This window comes from Rutilus rutilus (genome assembly GCF_951802725.1).
Source record: "Rutilus rutilus genome assembly, chromosome: 3".
Taxonomy (NCBI): domain Eukaryota; kingdom Metazoa; phylum Chordata; class Actinopteri; order Cypriniformes; family Leuciscidae; genus Rutilus; species Rutilus rutilus.
The window spans coordinates 39,560,094-39,583,866 of record NC_140211.1 but is presented as its reverse complement, the minus strand read 5'-3'; the positions used below and the strand labels follow the sequence as shown (position 1 = coordinate 39,583,866).

General features: G+C 37.5%; 1 protein-coding gene across 1 annotated transcript in view; it reads left to right on the top strand.

The window, feature by feature from the left end:
• Window positions 1–23,455, top strand: part of slc8a4b (solute carrier family 8 member 4b) — a 75,735-nt gene extending 52,280 nt beyond the window's left edge. The window contains exons 6-10 of the mRNA XM_084404054.1: window positions 16,078–16,184; window positions 18,290–18,414; window positions 19,748–19,847; window positions 20,669–20,941; window positions 22,491–23,455. Coding sequence (XP_084260180.1) covers window positions 16,078–16,184; window positions 18,290–18,414; window positions 19,748–19,847; window positions 20,669–20,941; window positions 22,491–22,870 — 985 coding nt within the window. The 3' untranslated portion in view covers window positions 22,871–23,455. The remainder of the gene's footprint in view (window positions 1–16,077; window positions 16,185–18,289; window positions 18,415–19,747; window positions 19,848–20,668; window positions 20,942–22,490) is intronic.
• The last annotated feature ends 318 nt before the right edge of the window (window positions 23,456–23,773 follow it).

Sequence of the window (23,773 nt, the reverse complement as noted above, 5' to 3'; positions counted from 1 at the left end):
ACTTTCAGACAGGATTGGTTTTCAAAATTACGTTTGAGCTACAATTATTTTTAATTCAGATGGCATTGAGATCTCTGTAGTTTTTAGGAGTGTTCAGATCTTTTTTTACAGAAGGTCATGTCCTCTAGACTTGTGCATCATGAAACTCACAAAAAAGTAAAAGTGATATAATTATAACATTATGTAAATTATTAAAGGAAGGAGTTTGTTCCTATTGTTTTAATTCTTTTTTTTTGTCACATGGAATGCCAGCAGTACTTTATTTATGAACTGTGACAGTGTTTCAGGTATTATAGGATAGCATATTGGTGCCTGTAGGTTTTTTTTATTTTCAATTTATATTTTTCATAGGTAGTTTAAAACAGCCTCATAATGAATCAGTTCATTGTAAGTGGCCTGTCTATAAAACATGGTCAATACTCAAATAAATAACATATTAACAAACATAGACACAATAAAAATAAAATAAAAAAAAAACACCTTCAGGGTAACACACAACACTAAAATAATTAAATAGCATAAAACATAACCAAAACACCCTAATGTTACTGATTATAAAAGTAGGAAGAGACAAAATGATGTATATAAAATATAACCATGCGTAACGTTTTATGAGAATGTATTCTGATACAATATAATACAGTAATTAATAGTTTTTAGTTTTACAGTCTAATTATTCATAATGCAATGTTAAAACATTTGCAATTCTACACTGTATGGTAAGGTAACTTACAGTTAACCAATTAACAGTGTTTTTTACTGTAGAGGTTTTACAGATTAGGTTTCTCTGAGGCAGGGCCATAACCACCATAGACACTGAAAGGGACAATCAATCTCTGCTGTATCTTCTCTTCTCTGTATCTTCTCTGTGTCTCAGCCAGTTATATCACTCCACTCATCCCAGCGCTCAAAGATGTGGGGTTTCTTCACCGTCTTCTTTCTTTGTTCATTGAAGGAGCAAACAGCATATATGTCATCCCACTCATCTCAGCGTTCAAAGGTGGCAACGGCATGCTGGCGGCTATTAGAGGTGGCAAAGGAAACCTTCGGTGGCCACCTTGTCGTTCATGTACATGGGTCCAGATGACTTATGAGCCTGTGGTGTTTCATTACTGCCTTCTTTCTTTCCTTTGACCTGCTTTCCAGCTTGTCATCAAAGAATAGCATACATGTCATCCCACTCGTCCTAGCGTTCACAGCAGGCTTCGCTGTTACTGAAGGTCTTTTGTAGTGGGAACATCACATCTGACTGGCTCTCCAGCTTTCCAGCACTGTATGTTGTCTCTTTACAGCCATCATTTCATGCACTCCAGTCAATATCCTCATTCCAAATAACAGTAGATTGAGCAGAAGTTTCATCAGGCCTGGAATCTCTGCTGGCAAAGAGAAAAGACTCAACCATTTTTGCAATAGTTAGTACCCACAGTTCTCTTCCATTCACAGTGTGCCCGGCAGATTGGCGGATCAGCCTTCTAAAGCTCCTCAGCCCAATAAGTTTTCTCATTAGGGTAGGCTTCTCCTTCTGTCACCATTCAATTATTTTGTCCTACTTGTTCCACAACATCCAAGTTCCATATAACATTCATGCAAGCTTTTGATTCACATCTCATGTACTTTAATTTGTAGCAGCCAAATATTAATCTATATAATAAGACAAATTGTTTTATTTAATACTATATTTAATACTATAGGGTCCGGGCCAAATTCCGAGCTCGGAGCCGTCCCCCCGGACAGCACACCAAATACGCATAAAGCTTTACTCCAGGGGCGCCCAATCCTGCTCCTGCCGATCGACTGTCCAGCACAGTTCATCTCCAACCCTAATCAAACACACCTGCCTTTAATTTTCAAGTGATCCTGAAGACCTTAATTGGTTGCTTCAGGTGTGTTTGATTAGGGTTGGAGATGAACTGTGCTGGACAGTCGATCGGCAGGAGCAGGATTGGGCACCCCTGCTTTACTCCATCTAATTATATGTAAGTGTGAACACGTGAATTATATAATATTTTGTGTGCAATTTCAAAATGTAATCCGCAAGTCATAGTTCATCATATCTGACCTTTGGAACACAGCTAAATGTGAATCATCTTCTCATGAGCTTGCATTTCCAGTCTCCAGCATTCACATGCTGTTACAACCTCTCATAAAATATCAGCTCAAAGAAAAGAGAGAATCAATCAAATCTATTTATTCACTCACTTACAACAGACGTCACGATAATAACGAACATACCAACCAAGGAAAGAATTTAACAGAACAGACAACAACTAACATGGAAAAACAAAATAAAGATCTAAAGACACTTGTTTGCTGGCTAGCCCACAAGATGTCATCGCTTTTCTTTCTCCTCATCGTTGGCGTATTTATCAGTCAGCTCCTCTAATCAGCCACTCTCAAATCACAAACAGGTGCGTCCACCTACGAGAGAGAGAGCGCATACACGCTCCGAAAGGATAGAGCAACGCCAAGAAAAACAAGGGAGGGGCAAAACAAAGAAAAGACAGATCAAGCCACCAACCGTAACACATGCATATGAATGGAACAAAAAGTGTAGTGTGACCCACACAACCAAAGCGCGGACACAGAAAGCCACCCTTCACCAAAATATATTTTGACATCTTTTCCCAGCAATGCAGATGTTTTGCTCCATATTAGTCCAAAACATTAGTGGAACAGTCCATAGCTACAGTTTCATAAAGTCTAAAGTGTATGGGGTGTGTATTACGTGGCCTCTTCTCACTGCAGGGTTAGAGTAGGTGAAAGGCTGTAGATTGAAACCTGCGTGAACAATTATCATTGCGTAATTGCCAGGCTGCTACAGAGTAACTGTCCCTGTAATAAGTATACAGTATGTTGTTTAGAATCATTAGTAAATTCCAGTATTGACTATTATAGTTTTCTCTAAGTGTCATCACTCCGTCTGCTAACTAAGGACTGTGAGGGTTAATCATTGTTGTAATTTGTCTAATAATCCAATTTCCTCCACACCCTCTTGTAAATCATCTGTTCATCGTCATCAGTATATTTACTCTGTTCATTTGTGCTGTTGCTGTCTTCATCCTCCTCTATGTTAAGCGTAGAATCATTCAGACAAAGGAGTCTATCTCCAGAAGACAGAAAAAGTGTGTGAGGGCAGATGTTGAAAGAACAGACCAGTGTATGTACAGCAATTTATATAATGCTCTCTGTTCGGCCCGCTGCCGGACATAATATGCTGCTATCTCGATCCCTGTCTGTTGCATGCCTAATTCCAGAAGACTTATCCACCCTTGCTAAAGGGCTAAACAATCTCATCTATCCTTTGCTATACACTTCCATAGAGGTGCCCACTGTCTCCAACTGATTCAAAGAAAATACCTACAGCCTCTATAATTTCTCCTGGTATTCTCTCTTACATTTTCTTCGCTGTCAACACATCCCAAACAAGTAATAACTTCCTGACAATCTCTTTGAAAGTTGGGATATTCAGAAACATGTCTACCTTCCTCAGTAACAACCGCTTGACTTTGTCAATCAAATTGATCATCCCCAAGGACCTGTCTCTTATTTACAACATGTTGCAGTAAGCTTCTCAATCTTTCTGCTGCACATTTACATTTTCTGAAAAATTAGGCCTTTATTCTGGACACTTTGTGGTTAGAGAGGTGCCATTCATTTTTTTTGCTCAAAACAAGCTTATGCAACACGTTTTTTTTTAACTTCTGAAAATCCTCTCATGTTTCTCTCTGTTTTGATCTCTACACTAAAATCACTTGTTTTAAATGCTACATTAGATAACACAACATTAAAGTGTAGTACAGGAGTATTCTCAACTCTAGATCCACATTCCTGTAGAGTTTAGCTCCAACCCTGACCATACTCACATGCCTGTAATTTTCTAGCAAACCTGCTTTAAGCCAAGCCTCCAAGAATAGCAAAAAAAACACAAATAAATAAAAACGTAACGTTGCGGTGCGCAGGGAATGAGACCAGAGGCCTTTTTTTTTTAATGGATATCAATGGAGGAGAGGCTTAAGCCTGTTTCACACGGGACGATTTGAAAATTGTCGGCCGATTTTCCAAACCTGAGAGACCCCACACACGGCGATTAAAAAATCACGGGTCTAACAGTTTTGGTCGTACAGTGTGTGGTGCGCAGCCACACGGCAAAATCAACACATCACACACGAACCGATTTGACTCCCGAGCATTCCCAGGTCAGACGGGAAATCTCGCAAAATCTCTCGAGATCAAACGTGACTTCAGAGTGAACAATCATGTCGGACGAAGAGGATGCAGTGGCGATAGTTTGTAGTTTGTTTTTAACCGAAAAAAAAAACTTTATCAGTTGGTCCTTCTGGTGCGCCATGCCGACGGCTGTTTTGATTTTGTTTCCCGGTGCTTCCTCGCCGCCTCGTCACCTCGCTTTCTGATTGGCTACACGCCACAGTCCACAGGCTGCGTGCTCGTTTGTCCCCGGGGGACACCACACACGAGGAGAAATCGGGCCAAAAAAATCCAACATGTTGGATATCCCCGATTTGAGATCGGAGCGGTCCCGACGTCCTTCCGAGCAGACGAGAGCAGTCTTAACACACCACACACGGCAGGAATATCTGATCATCCTTAAGATTGTCGGAAGGGGCGAATCTGGGCTAAAATCGGCCTAATTATCCTGCCGTGTGAACCAGGCTTTAACTACATTGAATGCTTTTGTGGGTTAACAACTGATTATTTAAGGAATTGACAACCTATCGGCTAATCTTTAACACAATAAAATGCTGTAAATGATGACAAATTCAGTGATGTTTAGGCTGTAATGAAATACAGAAATAAGTATACTTAAGTAAAATTAAAAAGTATATTTTAAGTATACTTTATGCAGTAAGTATACTAATATCAATGTACTAGTAGTATACTTGTAAGTGTACTGATTCAGTGCTATTTGGGACTAAATTGGCCCAATTTTAAGTATATAAAAGTATACTTCGTAAAAGAATAAAAGAAAAAGGATCTTAACGTTGACAAAAGCGTAGGTAACATGAAACATACATACTCATTTTCACAAATACACATGGTAATCTGAAAATAATGTCTATAACAATATGAAAGAAATGTTTTAATAGTTCATGACATTTGTTTGTGATGTTATGTTGTATTTATTGTGTATTGGTCGCTACTTGTAATATGCTGGGACGGTCAGTTGAGCAACAAGGATGCGTTCTGTATCCTTGCATTCTTCCGGGTTCATTCTTTCAAGGTAGCCTGTCAAGACTGGTCTCCACGAGAACGTTGCATTCTGCGAGAACGCTTGGAGTTGAGAAACAGCCTTTTGATTGAAGATTGAAGACCTTGATTAGCTTGTTTAGGTGTGTTTGATTAGTGTTGGGGCTAAGCTCTGCAGGAAAGTTGAGAACCCCTGATGTAGTATATGTACAGTATGAAAAATTAATACTCACTTTGAGATTTGCTAAAGATTACATTTAACTCTGTCAGTGTTATTATTTCTGAAAATGAATTGTTACAGAGTTGTTACAAAAGCGTAGAAGAGTAGTGACACCATTGTGTAATGACGTAAGGGACCAATTAATTGTTTTTTTGAACCAGTTAATTGAAATGAACTGTCCGAAAGAACCAGTTTCAGAAATGAATCAGACTTTACATCACTAGTACATACACATCATTTTATTTCATTTTTGATATTGTGTGGCTTGTAGCAGACATACTGACAGGCAAGGTTGATCACGCCTCTGTCTCAAAAGCTTAAATGCTAGTTTCTCAACATTAGTGCAATGTTCAGAGACACTGTCTGTGCCAGCCATAAGTTGCTCGTCATTTTTCTTTAATTAGAAAGCTGTTATTCAGGGAGAGTCAGATAGAAAAACACTTGCATGACAGCAGAAAACAGACTTTAATGCAATTTAAATTATGACTGAATGCAACTGCCTAAATCTACATTGGTGACACTTTTTGATCAATTACTCCACCCAAGATATGTCACATTCATCATGAGGGAGGAAAGCGCATGTGTGTGGACTGCCCCGAGCAGCTCTGCCCTGGTTTCAGTGTCTGCTGTGTGTGTGTGTGTATGTGTGTTTAGAGCGGGGAGCAGGTGGTGAAATTTGGAGAACATGACCGACTCATAAATGATGAATATCTCAGTCCCATTGCCCTGCCTGGATGCATCACATCTATGATATATAAAGCTGCATGACCTCACGTCTCTCTCTCAAGCACACGTTGTGTTTTGCTGAACAAACATCCGCTTAACCGATGCTACCTGACCAGAGAAAACAGGGAAAAACTTCCCTTTTGCTAAATAGATAAGAAAACATTAACACCCAAAATGCACTGGCCCATGTTGCCAACCAAGGCTACTCCCACCAGTCTGCTCTGAGTGACTCTGGACACTTACCAAAACCTTTACTCATAATGGTGTCGACTGGTATTGTTCCCGGGTGCGATCTAATTTCGGTTTCCAGTGAAGAATCACCATGAACGGTGTTTTAGACCAAACAGAGGGGGAAAACTGAAAGAAACTGCTGCCCTGTCATTTTCGCCCAATCCCCCAAAGCAAAACTTTGCACACATTGTCAAAAAATATTTTGTCATAGTGTTACATTTTTACAATTTATCGAGCATACGTAGTACAATAAAATTTTCATTGATAAACCTATACCCTTACAAGAACTGTTTTGTTAACCCTCGGTCGATCCGGCTGTATGTGGGCGGGGAAGTATAATCTGTTTTATTCACGAAAGCCCTGGAGTTGTCAAAAGTTGGACTTTTGCTGACAAATAAATGTACATTTCTTAGTCCACGTTACATAGATAACAAGTAAACATTCATTTACATCTACTACCGACATCGTAACAATACAAAGCAGGTTGAAAATGCAAACAAACTCATTTGTTAGGTGAATGGTTGCAATAAAAACGGAAATAAAAGTGCTGGATCTATTTGCAAGCAGTTCTTTTACTGAAAACAACCTCAAAATAGTGATGTTACATATGACACTGAAGCTTCGATGCGCGTATCACATAAGCGACACAATTTCTAGTGAAGCCCCGTATCGAGGCGTGTGTCGGTTTACTAGAGTCACGTGATCGATGACAAACGAAGCCTCACTTTCTGTCCAGTCACGTGCGCGTTTCGCTTCGGGTGTCAGAAGGCTCGATCTTCAGATCGTATTTAACGAGTCATTGTTGCCTCAGTCTGGTTGATATTTTCAATTATTGATATTGACATTTAATAACAGATGATCCTATCAGACAATGTCCTTATTCATTGTGTGTGTGTGTGTGTGTGTGTGTAGAAAGAGAGAGAGAGAGAGAGAGAGAGAGAGAGAGAGAGAGAGTAGGCCTACATTAAATTTTATTGAATCATATAAACTTATAAGCTATTATATTTTATTGTCACACTTTAATGGGAAAATGACTTTTTTTTAATGAACAAATCAAACACAAACATGTAAGGCTTTTATTTGTGCACATAACATTGAAACTATGGAGTGTGTTGTGGTTGCTTCATCTGAGCCTCTAACACAGGCTTCTGGCTGCTTTATTTTAAATAAGCACCAGATGGCGCTGTTCTCGCCGCTGTTCTCGACACTCTCGAAGCTTTGAATCTTTTCCCGGAACAGTCAGGGGAAAGCCTCAGAGATTCATGAGGCTTCATTTCCCCATCCCTACCTCAAAATGACTCTTCTCAGGGAATTCAGGGAACAAAAACACGGGAAACAGAACAACCACTTTTTAAAAGATGAGGTCTGACAAAGAACAACTGAAAATGAGCACTATAAATCCAGAGAGAGAAATGCAAGGGACTGAAGGAGGTAGTTAACAAGACACAGCTGAGACACATGAGGGCAAATCAAAAACCATGGCAACAGAAGCGCACGAACAAAGAAAACACTGGAAACTGAACTGAGAGCAGTGCCAAACTAACTCAAAGTCCAACTGAAGCAAAACAAGCACAGATCAAACACGACAATATTAGCTGATAGAATGAATATAATTTAGAGATTGTCGACCTAGTGTTAAAGTGTTATTTTTTATAAACCTTAAAATTTTTTAGAAATTGCATCTGAGTAGGATGCAAATGATGACATTCTATTAAACAATATTTCAGATAAAACATTTTTTACATTTGACTGACAGCCCTAAGTGGAAGTAATTATGTGATCAAATCACTCGTCTCTTAATTAACAATCATCTCAATGCACACTCACCCCCTATGATGAAAATGTAGATTGCATTACCATGTAAATAATAATTGCAGAAGTGTTTTTGATTTGATGTTTATTTTGATTTGAGGCTTTATGGATTACATGGAAATTACATGCATATGATTGTATATCTGATGCCATGACCTCCATATTTGCGTGCTGAAGGTTATGTTTGTTGAACACTCATCACTTTAATCTAAAGTGATGTTGCATTAACTCATACTGTATGTTTGGCTCAAGGAGAGATCTGCACGGTCACATGATACTGTATGCTTGCTTACATATGTGTACTGCTACACGTCAGAATGAGCAAGAGATTAGAATTTAATTCAGAGTTAGTGTTTGTAGTATTAGTATTGCCTGTGAAAGTGTGTGTGTGTGTACAGTATATGTTCGTGTCTTACAATATTGCCTTTGTCCAAAGAATAGTTAAAGCATGAAATCAGAGCATGTGTTTGCCAATATGTATCAATTTTTTTTGTCCACTTAATGGCACTTGTTTTTGTGATAGGCTTTCATTGTCGTAATATGACCTCTTTACATACATAAGTAACATAGAAGTACCATAGTACAGTGATGGGATCAGATGATAGTTAATATATGGGTCATTCTCACAATATGGTGACAAACATGTCCCTTGTCATTTCAGTCATTAAACATTATTCAAGAAATCCTATATAAAAAGGCATCATTCCATAACATAACATAACATAACATAACATAACATAACATAACATAACATAACATAACATAACATAACATAACATAACATAACATAGCATAACATAACATATAACATAACATTTTATTAAGTTCATTTTGTCTTTATATTGTCACATAAAAAAAAAAATTTTTTGGCCCTCCATTAAAAGCCCATCCCACCGAGATTTTCAAACACTTAGCCAATACAGGCAATTTACCATAGTAAATATATGGTTTTAAAAGCTTTTTAACAGTTATAGCCCCACCTATGGGCCGATCTCCATAAAGTTTGTGCAAGTTATGTCGCTTCACTGCCATTCATAAATCATCTCCCGTGGCCTCATGGGATAGTAAATTGTCCATCATATGCACACTTCAGAATCTCGCTGGAAGTAGTAGGTCATCCGGGTACTTTTTGCCTACTCTTTTATGAGTACTGTGAATTCGGACATACTACTTTTGTCACATACTGTTTTTCGCCTACTATATTAACCCCAACTCTGCATATCGCACACATTTAGACAGAGATCAGAGATCATGCAGCACACAAACAGAAACATTCAGGAGCACAGAAACCTGTTGAACCTGTTGTCAACGTTGCCCACCACTTTTTATTACTAAAATAGCTTCACTACTGAAACGCTACATCATATTTCTCAGCAATGAGGTGGTAACCTAGCTGTTTTTTGAAGTAATACACTTCACAGCTTTACTATTAATAGAGATGCGCTGCATAAACAAAGGTAATTCACAGATGAATAATCTCTCTCGCTCTCTAATTCATTCAAATAAAGACAATCTTACTGAACTACTTCATCACTGTGTCTGATTTATAGCGGGCAGAATGCTAGATCTAACAAACAAGTTGACAAAATAACTGACGAAAATAAACGCCATTTACCATTCTAGTCTCCACTTTTGGTTTTTAGGTAGAGGTATACTACTCAAGGTTGCTTGCTACACCTCTGGTGGTTAGCAATATTAAAAGCTAGAATTTTAAAATAGCAAAAAGGTTCAAAGTAGGTTGTTTAATACTTGATGATTAAGTTAATTTACCTTTAAATGTATGACTTTACATCTTGTAAGTTGGAAAAACTCATTTATTTTAAGACTGACCCATAAACCATGACTAGAATGATTACTGTATTCATAAACAATAGTATTTGCATGATTTCCTAAGGTACTTCAAAGAATACTAAGGTATTACCATGGTACCATGGCCACACAAATCTGTTTTTGTAAATGTCATTCTTCAGACATTTTCACTGTATTTTTCTCTACTTTGCAGTGGTGGGCAAACCTTTTCAGTCTGACACGTTTTAGTTCATATAAAGGCTGCACCACATTTCCCTTCTTTTCCTTCTGATTCTTTGACTGCTTCTGTCAAGCCAATACTTCTAAGAGTGACTGCCATTGAAATCCTATTTATTTCACATCTGTTGGGAAGAACTAACTTTGTCTTTCTTTCTTTATGGTGTCAATTTGTGGAATTTGTTGACATAATGACTGAAAACACCCATGACTATTTTGCAGAGGACCCAGACTATCACATCTGCCCTCAGCTTTGCCACCCTTAAAGGTGAAGTGTGTAATTTTTTCGATGTTAAAATAATTTCTCCTGTCCCAGGCTAATGTGCAGAGACAACTATTAATAAGCTATTCATAAGCTGATTTCCTGAAGGGTGGAAACTTGGTGGCTCGGTGCCACTTTCAAAACTTTGCTATATTTGAGCGGTTCAATATATCATCTTTTGGTTCTACCAGTGGCGTGATTTAGGGGGTCTTTGTCCAAACTTTCAGTCAGGTAGTGGTGTGAGAGCTGGTAAATGTACTGGGTAAAACCTATTCGAAAACAGTGATTATATTATTTTTATTTATGGCACAAATGACACACTGCAGCATTAACTTGAGTAAATTGTGGTCATCCATCCAAACCAACTTTAAAAGGTTAGTTCACTCAAAAATGAAAATTCTGTCAGTAACTACTCACCCTCATGTTGTTCCAACCCCGTAAGACTTTCGTTCATCTTCGAAACACAAATTAAGATATTTTTGATGAAATCTGAGAGCTGGCTTATTCCTTCATAGGCTGCTAGGTTATCGATATCTGCCATCCCAGAAAAGTTAGTAAAGACAATGTTTAAAATAGTCCAAGTGACTACAGTGGCTCAACCATAAGTTTATCAAGCGACGAGAATACTTTTTGTGCGCAAAAAAACAACTATTCAACTATTCATTTTCTTCTGTGTGGGCCTCAAAGTGAGTTCACGTAGTGTAACAGCGCAGCGCTTCTGGGTTGTACGTCAGAACATAGGCTCACCGACGCTGGTCGTGTGTGATGCATGTGATGCTGGCCAATAGTGAGCCTACATTCTGACGTACAACACAGAAGCGCTGCGCTGTTACACTATATGAACTCACTCAGAGGACTTATGGTTGAGCCACTGTAGTCACTTGGACTGTTTTCAACATTGTCTTTACTAACTTTCTGGGCCGGCAAGTTTCAATAACATAGAAGCCTATGGAGGAGTGAGACAGCTCTCAGATTTAATCAAAAATATATTCATTTGTGTTTCGAAGATGAACGAAAGTCTTACGGGGTTGGAACAACATGAGGGTGAGTGATTACTGACAGAATTTTCATTTTTGGGTGAACTAACCCTTTAACCTTATGTAGTACTGCCTTATGTCGTTTTTTTATTACCTAAATTATGTATGTGTTTGGGCTTTTATATGAAGGAACTGCTGTACACTGTACAAATGAGTTCCTAAATAATGATATGCTAATAATAATAATGAAATTTAATCAATCCTTTCCTCCGATCATGCAATTATAGGTTGGTGTGTAGCATTTATCTTTATTAATCAGCTTCCGTTCGTGTGCGAGTTGCATTAATTAAACTATGCACACAGTTCAATGTACTGAGCATGTCGGTCCTTGTCTCTTATTAATTATCAGTAACCAGAGCCTGCTAATCATCAAGATAAGCTAGGACTACTAGAAGTTATGTGCAGAATCTTCATTAGGCAGAATAGGGGAGAGGAGGGGTTCAGGTAAACCCTATGTTATGGGGACAAAATGTTCAAGGTGCCTTCAGTGCAGAATTGCCAGTATTGGTACTGTGCAATTCTGGCTGTGATTCTGTATCATTGAAGATGAATCTCATCTCTGTGTTTAATTTAATGCTTCAAGGGTTTTTTTTTTTTTAGAAATGAAAACACTCAAGAAAATGAAAGAGGAGAGTTTTAGGACCTGCACTTAGAGAAGGAGCTCATTAATGCTTCAAAATGCAGTGGAGAAAACACTCAACATACCTTTTTATAGCCAACACCCTTGGCAAAATGAAACTCACTGGGGCAATTTCACTTTTGCGTACGTTATTTCAGTGCCAAAAATTGGTTGCACTGTACAGTTTTTGACAATTTTAAAGTCTGCTGTAAGGCTCTTTGACCGATAATTGCGAAAAGTTTCTACAAACATGTCTATTAAAGAACCAATCAGAGAAAAGACAGAGAGTGAGAGAGAGATGTTCTACAACAAATATTAATACTAGCTTGTCTGTATGACATGCAGCATAAATACTGTATCTTGCTTCGGTTTGTGTTACCATTTCAGTTTCATGTGTCAATGAAGGTTTCAAATGACTGCGCCACGCTCTACTGTTTGAGCTACAGTAATCCAATACAAAAGATAATTGATGATGGCTTTTACACAAGATCTCACCGGACTCATCTTATACATTGTTTGATTAAAGGGATACTTCACCCTAGAATGAAAATTCTGTCATCATTTACTCATCCTCAAGTTGTTCCAAACCTGTATGAATTTCTTCTGCTAAACACAAAAGAAGATATTTTGAAGAATGTCGGTAACCAAACAGTTGATGGGTCCCATTGACTTTTTTTCTTTATACTTTGGAAGTCAATGTGGCCCATCAACTGTTTGGATACTGAGGCCTTTGGATTCTTCAAAATATCTTCTTTTGTGTTCTGCAGACGAAAGAAATTCATACAGGTTTGGAACAACTTGAGGGTGAGTAAATGACAGAATTTCCATTTTTGGGTGAACTACCCCTCTAATAACAATCATAAAATTCAAGTCAAGTCACTTTTTTTTAGCACATCATACAATACAGATTGTTTCAAAGCAACCTTACAGCAGTAATAGGAAAATAATAGTGAGAATGCTGCCAAATTAATCAGTTATGAAACAATTTCAATTTCTGCTGTAAAGCAGCTCTACAGAAGATAATTCATTATTCAGCTCAAGTCAGTTCAGTGTTGATTGAGTTCAATAAATGAGTCAAGTTATTCAATTGTGAAACAACTTCAAAGTCAGCTTATCAGAAAACAACAGTGTCATTATCCAACTAAATTCACAATTTATTGAATATTGTGCTATGAACGTGTGCTGAAAGCAGGTGGTAAATGTACGTTAATTTCACAGGGCATGTTTACATTTTTTATTGATCACAGAAGCAGTTCCTGTATCTTAAACAGTGGCGCATGACTAACAATTCCACGGACATAGGTTTGATTCCCAGAGAACGCATGAACTCGGTAAAATGTATACCTCGAACACAATCTAAGTTGATTTGGATAAAAGCTTCTGCCAAATTTAACCATTGGCAAGCATTTTCTACATGATAAAGAGCCATTTCAGGAGTGATGCTGTTCAGTCCCAGTAAAGTACACCAGAACAATGTAATCTGCTGCATCCTACACAACCTAGCACTCAGAAGCCACCTGACAGATGGCAAGCAAATTGTTTTTAGCACAGATGTTTTGATCATGCTTGCACTGTTACCCGATTTGCTTAAATCATTTCGAGAATTAGATGTTAAAACAACACAGGCAGCATGGGTAAATAAACAGCGCGATTCAATCTTAGAGAATCTCCTACTCTCTCTTACTTTCTGTCCTTCCTTTGTTTCTTTACCTCTTCTCCATCTTCAGCTCCCTTCTTCCTACTGTTTTACATTAAAGAATAATGTATGTGTGAGGGAGAAGCAGCAGGCAAACGCAATAAAACACATAGCTGACAAGATCTTAATTGAGCTTCTGGATTCAGCTCAAGAACACACAAAAAAAATCTAATAAGAGCACAGCGAAGTGAGGGAAGGAGGAGGGAACGGGATGGAGGGCATGGGGAAATGTATTAGTGGGAGGAGAGGTAGATGGTGAATGAGAGATGGTGAGCGGGAATGCAAGAGTGAGTTGGTACCTTTTGTACCAACTCACTCTTGCATCACCATCTCTCATTCACCATCTACCTCTCCTCCCACTAATAATTAAGAGGAGAGCAGGAGGCCGGAAAAAGGTGAAGAGACGTAAGAAGAATTCAACTGAATGTTCTCAGTCCTCTGAGGAGATGCATGAATCTCACATCATTAATAAAAAAAGCTAAAGGTTGATCAGTCAAGCTGACATTGAATTAATGGATTGAGAGAAACACGAGGAGAGGAAAAGTGTTGAAATTGCTGCGCTGGGAAGGAAGATTAAATAGAAGAGGCACTTATAATCTGTAATACTTTCGGATTCAGAACACTTTCTTCTGAGTGTGTGCAGCGTGCTTATATACTTTAGGAATGCACGTCTCTTTGTAGAACAGAAAATCCCAACGTCAACAGAAGAATTTTTTATCCTCTTAAAAAATGTATTCGCTCCCTTTGTCTCTCTCTCTCTCTCTCTCTCTGTTCCTCACACAGAAGAAATGAGGGCTATTGATTAAGCCTGCTTTAATTTAATGTATCTGTCAGTTTTAATTGAACAAAGATGAATGAATGTATAACGTCAGTGGGTAGTGAAAGTGGGGAAGCTGTGGTATTACAGCCACAATAATAGTCGGTTCTTCTTAAGGTTGACACAGGGGCTTGTGAACCCTAGCTTATCTATATATACACACAGATAAACAGTTTGTGTGTGTAGTGTTGAGACTCTAAAACCAGTAAAAAATATAATATCTAAATAAATAATATATCACTCATCTACTCTCTCCTTGGTTTCAGTCTGTCTCAGATTTCATATCCCTTACCAAAATCAAATATGGTACTATAATGAGTAGACTTAGGTAGACCTCTGCATATTCTTTAATTTTAATAAGAATATTGTAATGTAGCATTTTCCTTAGCTTTTTCAGGACATTTTTTTGTTTTCATTTTACAAAACCTTACATTTACAGCTCAATTGCAAATGTATTGTTCACCAGGTAAATGGTTCACAGATAGATAGATAAATAAATAAATTTTTATTAATTAATTAACTCCAGATTTGTTTATTAAATGCACAGTTTATCATATTATTATTTCCTGAAATATTAAATTCAAAAGTGACAGTAAAGACGTTAGAAAATATTTCTAATTCAAATAAATAATGTTCTTTTTAACTTTTTATTCATCAAAGAATCCTGAAAAAAGTGGTTTCCACAAAAAATATTAGGCATCACAACGTTGATAATAAGAAGAAATGCTACTTGAGAACCAAATCAGCATATTTGAATGATTTCTGAAGGATGATGTGATACTGAAGACTGGAGAAATGGCTGCTAAATTCAGCTTTGCCATCACAGGAATCAATTGCATCAAAAAGCAAAGTTATTTAAAATATTTCACAAAAAGAGTTTATTTTATAATCTTACCGACCCCGAACTTTTGAACAGTTCTGTACTGTGCTACTTCACATGATACCATGACACGCAAATATGAATATCATAGATTTCTGTGCTGGATAGTGGCGACCAGTTTCAGTGTACTTGTTAAGCTATTGTGCAGTTCTTATTATAGTTCAAGGTTGTTGTTACTGCTGTATCTCTCTATGTGAGTATAATGTTATCAATTTGTTTATTAATTATGAAGCAATTATTCTCAATCCTGTACTTAAAGTTTCCAACCCATTGGCATTTACATTGACACTACAAAACGTCATTATTACTGCATGAAATGATGTATTTTGGGTGTGTGCTTGTTTACTGTACGTCAGGATTATGCAAATCCTGGCATGGATTACAGATGAATCCAAATCAGTTCATTAAACTGAAATTGTTGTTGTTTGGAGTCATAGTTTCACAGCTTGTGTATGGGATTCAGAGTAATTAAAATAGAAATTATGTAAGTGTGTTTAAAGCGATGACAGTGTTTTTGAGCTTAGTGTCTATTTTTCTCTCTCTACAGGAAAATAATTGAGGTGAAGATTATAGATGATGAAGAGTATGAAAAGAACAAAGCCTTCAGCATTGAGTTAGGAGAGCCTGTGCTACTCAAGATTGGACAAAAACATGGTAAATTTTGTAACTATGTGTGTGCACATATATTCTTACATGTCTGAATGTCAATTATGCAATATTCAGAGCTGAATTGAAAGGCCTTTAAAAATTGTATTACATTTCTGCACTTGAATTCAATTTAAATGGTGCATTAAGCGATTTCTGAGAAACGCTGTTGATATTTGAAATCACCGAAACAAACGCCCCTACCCAAAAGCATCACACCCCTATATTGATAGCTCCGCCCCCAAATTCACAAACACACTATGCAACACAGGCACCTCCCCCTTATGATTGTATATTCCACTCACTTCTGATTGGCTACAAGTGTGTTTTGGTGATCGGTCTGATCCACTTTCAACAGCGTTTCCCAGAATTCGCTTACTGAACCTTTAAGTGACATAGCAAACGTGACACAGAATTGCAATCCGCATTTGAATTTGAAAGGATTAGAATGGAATAAAATTCAAAGAAATTCACGCAATGTGTATTTTTGAACTAGAAAACGAAAGTTCGAGTGTTGGCTTGCAATAATACTAATAATTCTCTGAAAGTTCTTCAAATAAATATAGAAGTACTAAAATCTCTTATTCTTGTCCCTTTGCAAAATAAGCAAATGTTTATATCTCGCAATGCTGACTTTATATCTCGCAATTCGGACTTTATTTCTCATTGTTAGAATTGTAAATTCTGTGGCGGAAACAAGCTTCCATACCAAATTGGTCAAATTAGTCATTAGTAAAGGTTACGTTTTTGTGTGTGGACAACATTTGTGTGTGTGGATCTTCTATTTACCATCCATTATTCTCACAATTTCACACTTTTGCTAATCGGATTGATAGTAATAAGAGACTGCTTGCTAATTAGCCATTGGATCACAGCAGACGGACACAGCCGAATGTCTCCTTTATTTACTCCAGCAGTTGCTTTTGTACCACTTTCTGCTGCACTCAGACAATAAAATAAATAAAGCGTGCAAATGAGCAGTGCTGTCGAAGCTGCAAATAAAATGATTGTGGGGGTCATTTAATGAGGAGAACATGAACAAAGTAATGAAAGGTTACAGATAAAAGAAAGGAAAAGGGCTAAATTAAAAAACAGAAGGGGAACGAATCGAGCGTTCAGGATGAGCAGCGATTACATAATGCTCTTTTAAACTTAAAGGTGCATTAAGCAACTTTTCATGTTAAAAATACCCGTTTTTCTAACCCATACATGCTTAAACAATTGCCTGATGGGCTGAATGAGCCCTTCTATGATCACTGCGATTGCCTCTATAATCCTGTACAGTAAAATAAATAAGAGGGATTCGGGATGGAATCGACTGGGCGTGACGTCATGCGCGTTCACGCTCACCTGGCTATGTCTGGCAGGTTTGTGTATTCGCCGCCATTATCCGCATCAGTGAAGACAACTCAAGCGACTTTTGCAAAAGTAGAAGATGGATTCAAAGAGACCGGCTTCTAGTTCATCCCAAACCCCAACGCAAACTCCACGTAACCGCGTGCACAACTCTGGTTGCAGTTTCGCGTGTCGCCAGAAGGGGGCATAGTTCTGCAAAAACTCAGAGACTTGCGCAATGCACCTTTAAAGACGTGTTTTTAATGGAATGAAAATGAACTATTTCACTCTTTCTCTTTGCATGCATCATTTCATATCCTTTGGCTTAGCGAATAATGTGTACTGTAGGAAATATGTTTACAGTAAAGTATTAGACACTTATACCTGCAGGCTGTGAAGTTTTTTACCTCAGGAAAAAGTGCTGTCTCAATATCACCTCATGTTAGCAGTGTGACTGGAGGCTATCACTATTCTCTACATTATTTATACAGCCTTCTCCGCCAATGACCCTTCAATCATAAACGCCTTATTTTGCAATTCAATTAGCATAGTGACGCTCATAAGATTTATGAAATTTCCTGCTTGTCAGTTTTAGAAATTGAGAAGTGTATCTTTCCATCCAGCCATCAGTCACAGTTATACTGTACCTGGTTATTTTCTCCGATTATCTTCATGAGATTTAATATCTACATTCTATAACTGGAGAAATATAGGGAATATGTTTCTAATATACTGTTATTCTTTGTCTACTTTGTCATGTTTGTGTATGTGTACTGTAGGGGACTCTAATGAAAATAAGCCGGAGATTGGGGTGGATGAAGAGGAAGTAGCTAAAATGGGATGTCCTAGTCTGGGAGAGCATATCAGATTGGAGGTGGTGATTGAAGAGTCCTATGAGTTTAAGGTAGAACTTCCTCTATTTCCCTTAAAGCTACAATCCAAAAATCACTTGCACAGTGTGATATATTTCCTGCAGTTGTGTTTTTAATTTTTTTATTTCAGAGAAATTCCCATTTTAAATAATGGCTCGTCCATGTTCACTTGTCGCCTGTCAATGACGTAATATCCGCGTTATCCCTGGTTTCCGCTCGTACTGCCATAGTAACCATGGCGACAGACGCGGACAATTGCGTTACGTCTAGCGGCACGCTCACGCTGTTGTTGTTTCGTTCAAACATTATGGACCATGGCAAGCAGACTTTGGGACAAAAGGAGAATTAAAACGAGGATCAATATCAGCGTGCCATTTTCGAGACGCCGAGAGCTCCACGTCCGTGACAAACTTCGACTTGACGGAGACGCCACTCTTGCATGTACTTTATTAGACAGATGAGCAAATGTACATAAAACTAATCAATGTTATATAGCTCAACATGATGAAATGTTAGAATATGATCAGTATGTTATTCTAATGTTGATCTAGCTTACTGCTAGTCTCATACAGACAAACTAACACATAGAATAACATTATAACTTTCAACACTCAACTCAAATGCAGTTTAGTGTGATAGTGTAGTAGACCAGGTGAAACAGCGCTGCGTTACCTCATAAGTTTCATTCGTCTAATAAACTGACCTGTGTGAGTAGTAATTCTGCACTTGCGTGTAGTTCGGTAGAATGAAATGTCCTTATTCCTTTATATCCGCAGGACTCGCGTGTGGCGCTGATATCTGTCTCTCATTAGCAATCGCGCCCTGCTTCATACCACATTCATGTTAAAAACATCAATGTATTTACTCATCCATAAACATTATTAGATCCATCAGCATGATGACAAGTTCCATAATTCCGCTTATGCGTCATCAACCTATACGCCTTGATCACAGAAAAAAAATTACATATTGTAAGTCGAGCAACAATGCAAATTTTTTTTTTTATTCAATGCATGGTGATTAATGTGAAATATTTAAGCAGTACCACCACAGCCATGCTAATATTCAGCATTATTGTGAGTGTGAACAATTCTCTCTCTCTCTCTCTCTCTCTCTCTCTCTCTCTCTTTCTCTCTCTCTCTCTCTCTCTCTCTCTCTCTCTCTCTCTCTCTCTCTCTCTCTCTCTCTCTCTCTCTCTCTCTATATATATATATATATATATATATATATATAATAATTTCTCCACCAACAAAATAGTTCCAAGCAAAGCCAAAGCATTGAACTGTGCAACACACAGACTGAACGCAGGTCTGGAAAAGTTTTTAAAATGTGGCTGCAACTGTGTGTGTGTCTGTGTCTGTGTAGAGTACAGTGGATAAGCTCATTAAGAAGACTAACCTGGCTCTGGTAGTCGGCAGCAGTAGCTGGAGAGAGCAGTTTGTTAGTGCTGTTACTGTGAGCGCAGGTAAGATACTTCCTGTTTGTTCATCCTTTATATTTTGTCACATGAGCATCATTGAGGCACCTGTACAATGAAAGTAAAGACATTTATAATGTTACAAAAAAATTATATTTCAAATAAATGCTGTTCTTTTGAACTTTCTATTTATCAAATATTAAGCAGCAAAATAAGAAATGATTAGAAATGTTTCTTTAGCACCAAATCATCATATTAGAATGATTTATGAAGGATCATGTGACTGAAGACTGGAGTAATAATGCTGAAAATTCAGCCATCACAAGAATATATTATAAAACATTTTAATATATATTTTAAATATTTTTTTTTTCCCTGGTTCTCTGTAATATACATTATAATATATATTTTAAAACAGATTCAAATAGAAAACAGCTATTTTAAATTGTAAAAAATATATTTTTTTTTAAGTATGTTCCTTGAGGTTAGATAATAATAATGTTAATTAAGTATTTTGCACAAATATAAAACAGTCATATTCACAAAAAAAAAATATTATTCATAAAAGTCCAGGGGATCATGACACATTGCATAAGAAACAGTATCAAAGCCCACTCTCTATGTGTTTTGAAAACATTATCCAGAAAAAAGCATAATTTACATACAATGCATTATGGAATCTTTTACTGGAATGATTTACAATGTAATGGCTGTCAGATCCATGGCTGAATGGCTGTTGGCTGCAACAAATTTCAACAAAAAGTGACAAAAAGAGTGCAAAGATGTTCTTTTACGAGGCACATTTTCATACAGCTTTAACTCTCTAATGCCCACTAACACAATCTACTCATCTCTCTGTGAACTCTCAGGTGATGACAATGAGGAGGAGAGCGGTGAAGAGCGTCTTCCGTCCTGCTTTGATTATATCATGCACTTCCTCACAGTCTTCTGGAAGGTTCTGTTTGCCTTCGTCCCGCCAACAGAGTACTGGAACGGATGGGCATGCTTCATTGTGTCCATCTGTCTGATTGGTGCGTTGACCGCGGTCACAGGAGATCTCGCTTCTCACTTCGGGTGCACCGTTGGTCTGAAGGATTCAGTCACTGCCGTGGTCTTTGTTGCCTTGGGGACATCTGTCCCAGGTAAGTGTCCAAGTTACCACATAATACAGAGAAATCGTTTCTCCTCTCTCTTTACATGTAAGCGAGAATTCATTAATTCAGGGATCAAATTAATGTATGCAATAATAAATAAGATTTTAATCAAAGAAAAATCAATATTTTTACATTTTCTGAAGAACACGTGAATTGTGCTTCCGCATTCAAAACCCTCCTGTAGTATGCTAGGGTGTTGTGGATAGTTTCCAGTCTGTTCATGTTTTTCTATCCCAGTGGGGACTTGAATGCACATGGACTCATGGGGACTCATGTCACTGTGGGGACCTAAATTGAGGTACCCATGAGGAAACAATGATTCTAAATCATACAGTAGGAGGTTTTTTTGAAAATGTAAAAATGCAGAAGGTTTTCTGTGATGGCTAGGTTTATACAGTTTGTACAGTATAAAAACCATTACGTCTATGGAGAGTCCCCACAAAGATAGCGAACCAGACGTGTGTGTGTGTGTTTGTTTTTGACTAGATTGTACATAGTTTGTAGGATGTTCTAGGTCGTTGAGATGTCTCTATAACCTAGAAAGCACCACTAGAACGAACAGTAATAATGTATTAAGTGTTTTTTATAAATGGTATTTTCCATGTAGTATTACTTCTTAAAATCATAATTCATAATTCAGGAGCTCCATCACCAGTGTTGTTATTAACTAAAACTAAAGGGGAAAAAAAAAATTAAAAATAGTTTTCATTAATTAAAGTTGAAATAAAATAAAATATAGATATGAGATGAAAACTTTTTTCTTTTTTTTATAGTAAAATTACTAAAACTAAGATAAATTAAAGCAAAACAGATTTTTTTTAAAAATTAAAAATAAAAGCTAATTCAAAATATTAATAAATGCTATGATAGTACATAAACAATACTAAAATAACACTTTAGCTGTGTCTCATTTCGAAGGAGGTCACATTTGTCGGTCACATACTGTAGGCCATAAAAGATGCCTTATTTCAGACAAGTAACCATTATAAAATTGACTGTTATTCCTAGTGAAGCGTAAATAGTTTTTGGATTTGGGAATGTGTTGGTCAGTTTACTGAAATGAAGCGACCTCTGGAGGACGCAGCCTTTGAAATGAGACACAGCTCGATATTCTACACACATGCCACGGCTGTATTACCTAGCAGACGCTTCTCATCATCATAGACCAGGTTTATGATTTTGGCCGTGTGTGTTTTAGCGCGTCTGGTTATGTTTGCATCTGGTGTATCAGTACATGTCTGTACTATATGTGTGTCTACTTGTTTTTTCTTTAATTCTTTCCAGTGCACTTCACCTGAACCATGTCTCTTTTTTTTCTCTCTTCCTCCTTTTTCTTTCTCTTCCTTTTTTCTCATTTCCTCTTTTGCTTCTGTCTTTTGTTTAGCCCATTCCCTTTCCTTGACCTCTCTGTTTGATACTTCCCACTTCAACTTTCAGTCAAATCCTGTTCTCTTTTTCATTCAATAACAAGATCTTGCAGTTCAAGTTGTAATTGTATTAGTCTGATGATAATTTAATTCTGTCTCTCTTTGCACAGACACTTTTGCCAGTAAGGTTGCTGCCATCCAAGACCAGTATGCTGACGCCTCCATTGGTAATGTGACGGGCAGCAACGCTGTCAATGTTTTCCTGGGCATCGGTGTGGCGTGGACCATTGCTGCTGTATACTGGCGTACCAAAGGCAAACCTTTCCTCGTGGAGCCGGGCTCTCTGGCCTTCTCCGTCACACTCTTCACTGTGATGGCTGTGGTGGCTGTCAGTGTGCTGTTGTATCGCCGGCGCCCCTCAGTGGCTGGAGGAGAGCTAGGCGGTCCACGGACTTGCAAGATATCGACATCCTTGCTTTTCGTTTGCCTATGGCTGATCTATATCCTGTTGTCCTCACTGGAAACATACTGCCACATCCCTGGATTCTGAGGCAGCAAGGCCTCATATTATTTAAGCTTTGAGAGGAATATGAGAATGGCCACTGAAGGAGCATTTTTGTTTTGTATTTATTCAATATTTATCTTTAAAACTTTTATTAAGTCGGATAAGTCAGTTTTTGTAATTTTCCATTTTCTTCCTTAAAGGGATAGTTCACCCCCCAAAAAAGTCATCATTTACAGCTTCCCATATGAAAAGTGATTTGTTTTAAAACAAATTTTAAGAAATGTACTTTTAGGGAGCGATATGAAGGTAAGTAAATGATGACAGGTTTTTTTTTTTTTTTTTTTTGGGATAAACTATCCCTTTCAGTTAGTTTAAATGCAGTATCTTAAACATCATTCCTTGTTCCCTTGCCTTACACTTGTATTCGTCTCTCAGTGCTGTCTTAAATTTTTCCAAACCTGTAACAAAATTACTTTTTTTTTTTACTCCCGTTTGAGCCAATCCGAGTTTTCGGTTACTAAATGAAGTGGTTTACTTTTTTGCTCTCTTTTTATATGATATGTGTCAGTATTACTCTCGTGTAACTGTAATGAGACTATTTTAAAAGACATTTAAATGAACAGAGTGATCAAACATGAACTTTGATTTATTAAGAGCTGACTAAACAAACTGAATGGACTTACTATATCTTGTGTAAGAAGAAAAGCATGTTTCAGGACTTAATAAGAATCGGACATATGGTCTGAAAAGCATGTCGAGTTCATAACTAATCATATATCATGAATGAAGGCTGATATTATTGGGAAGTCAAATAGCAAAAAGGAATGAAACTCAAAAAAAGTGTGGAAAATGGACTGGAATAATCCCAAAGAGGACAGAAGAGCAGTTGGAAAATAATGACAGTGACGGTGCTGAATATCATTCAAAATAATTCTAATTTAAACATGT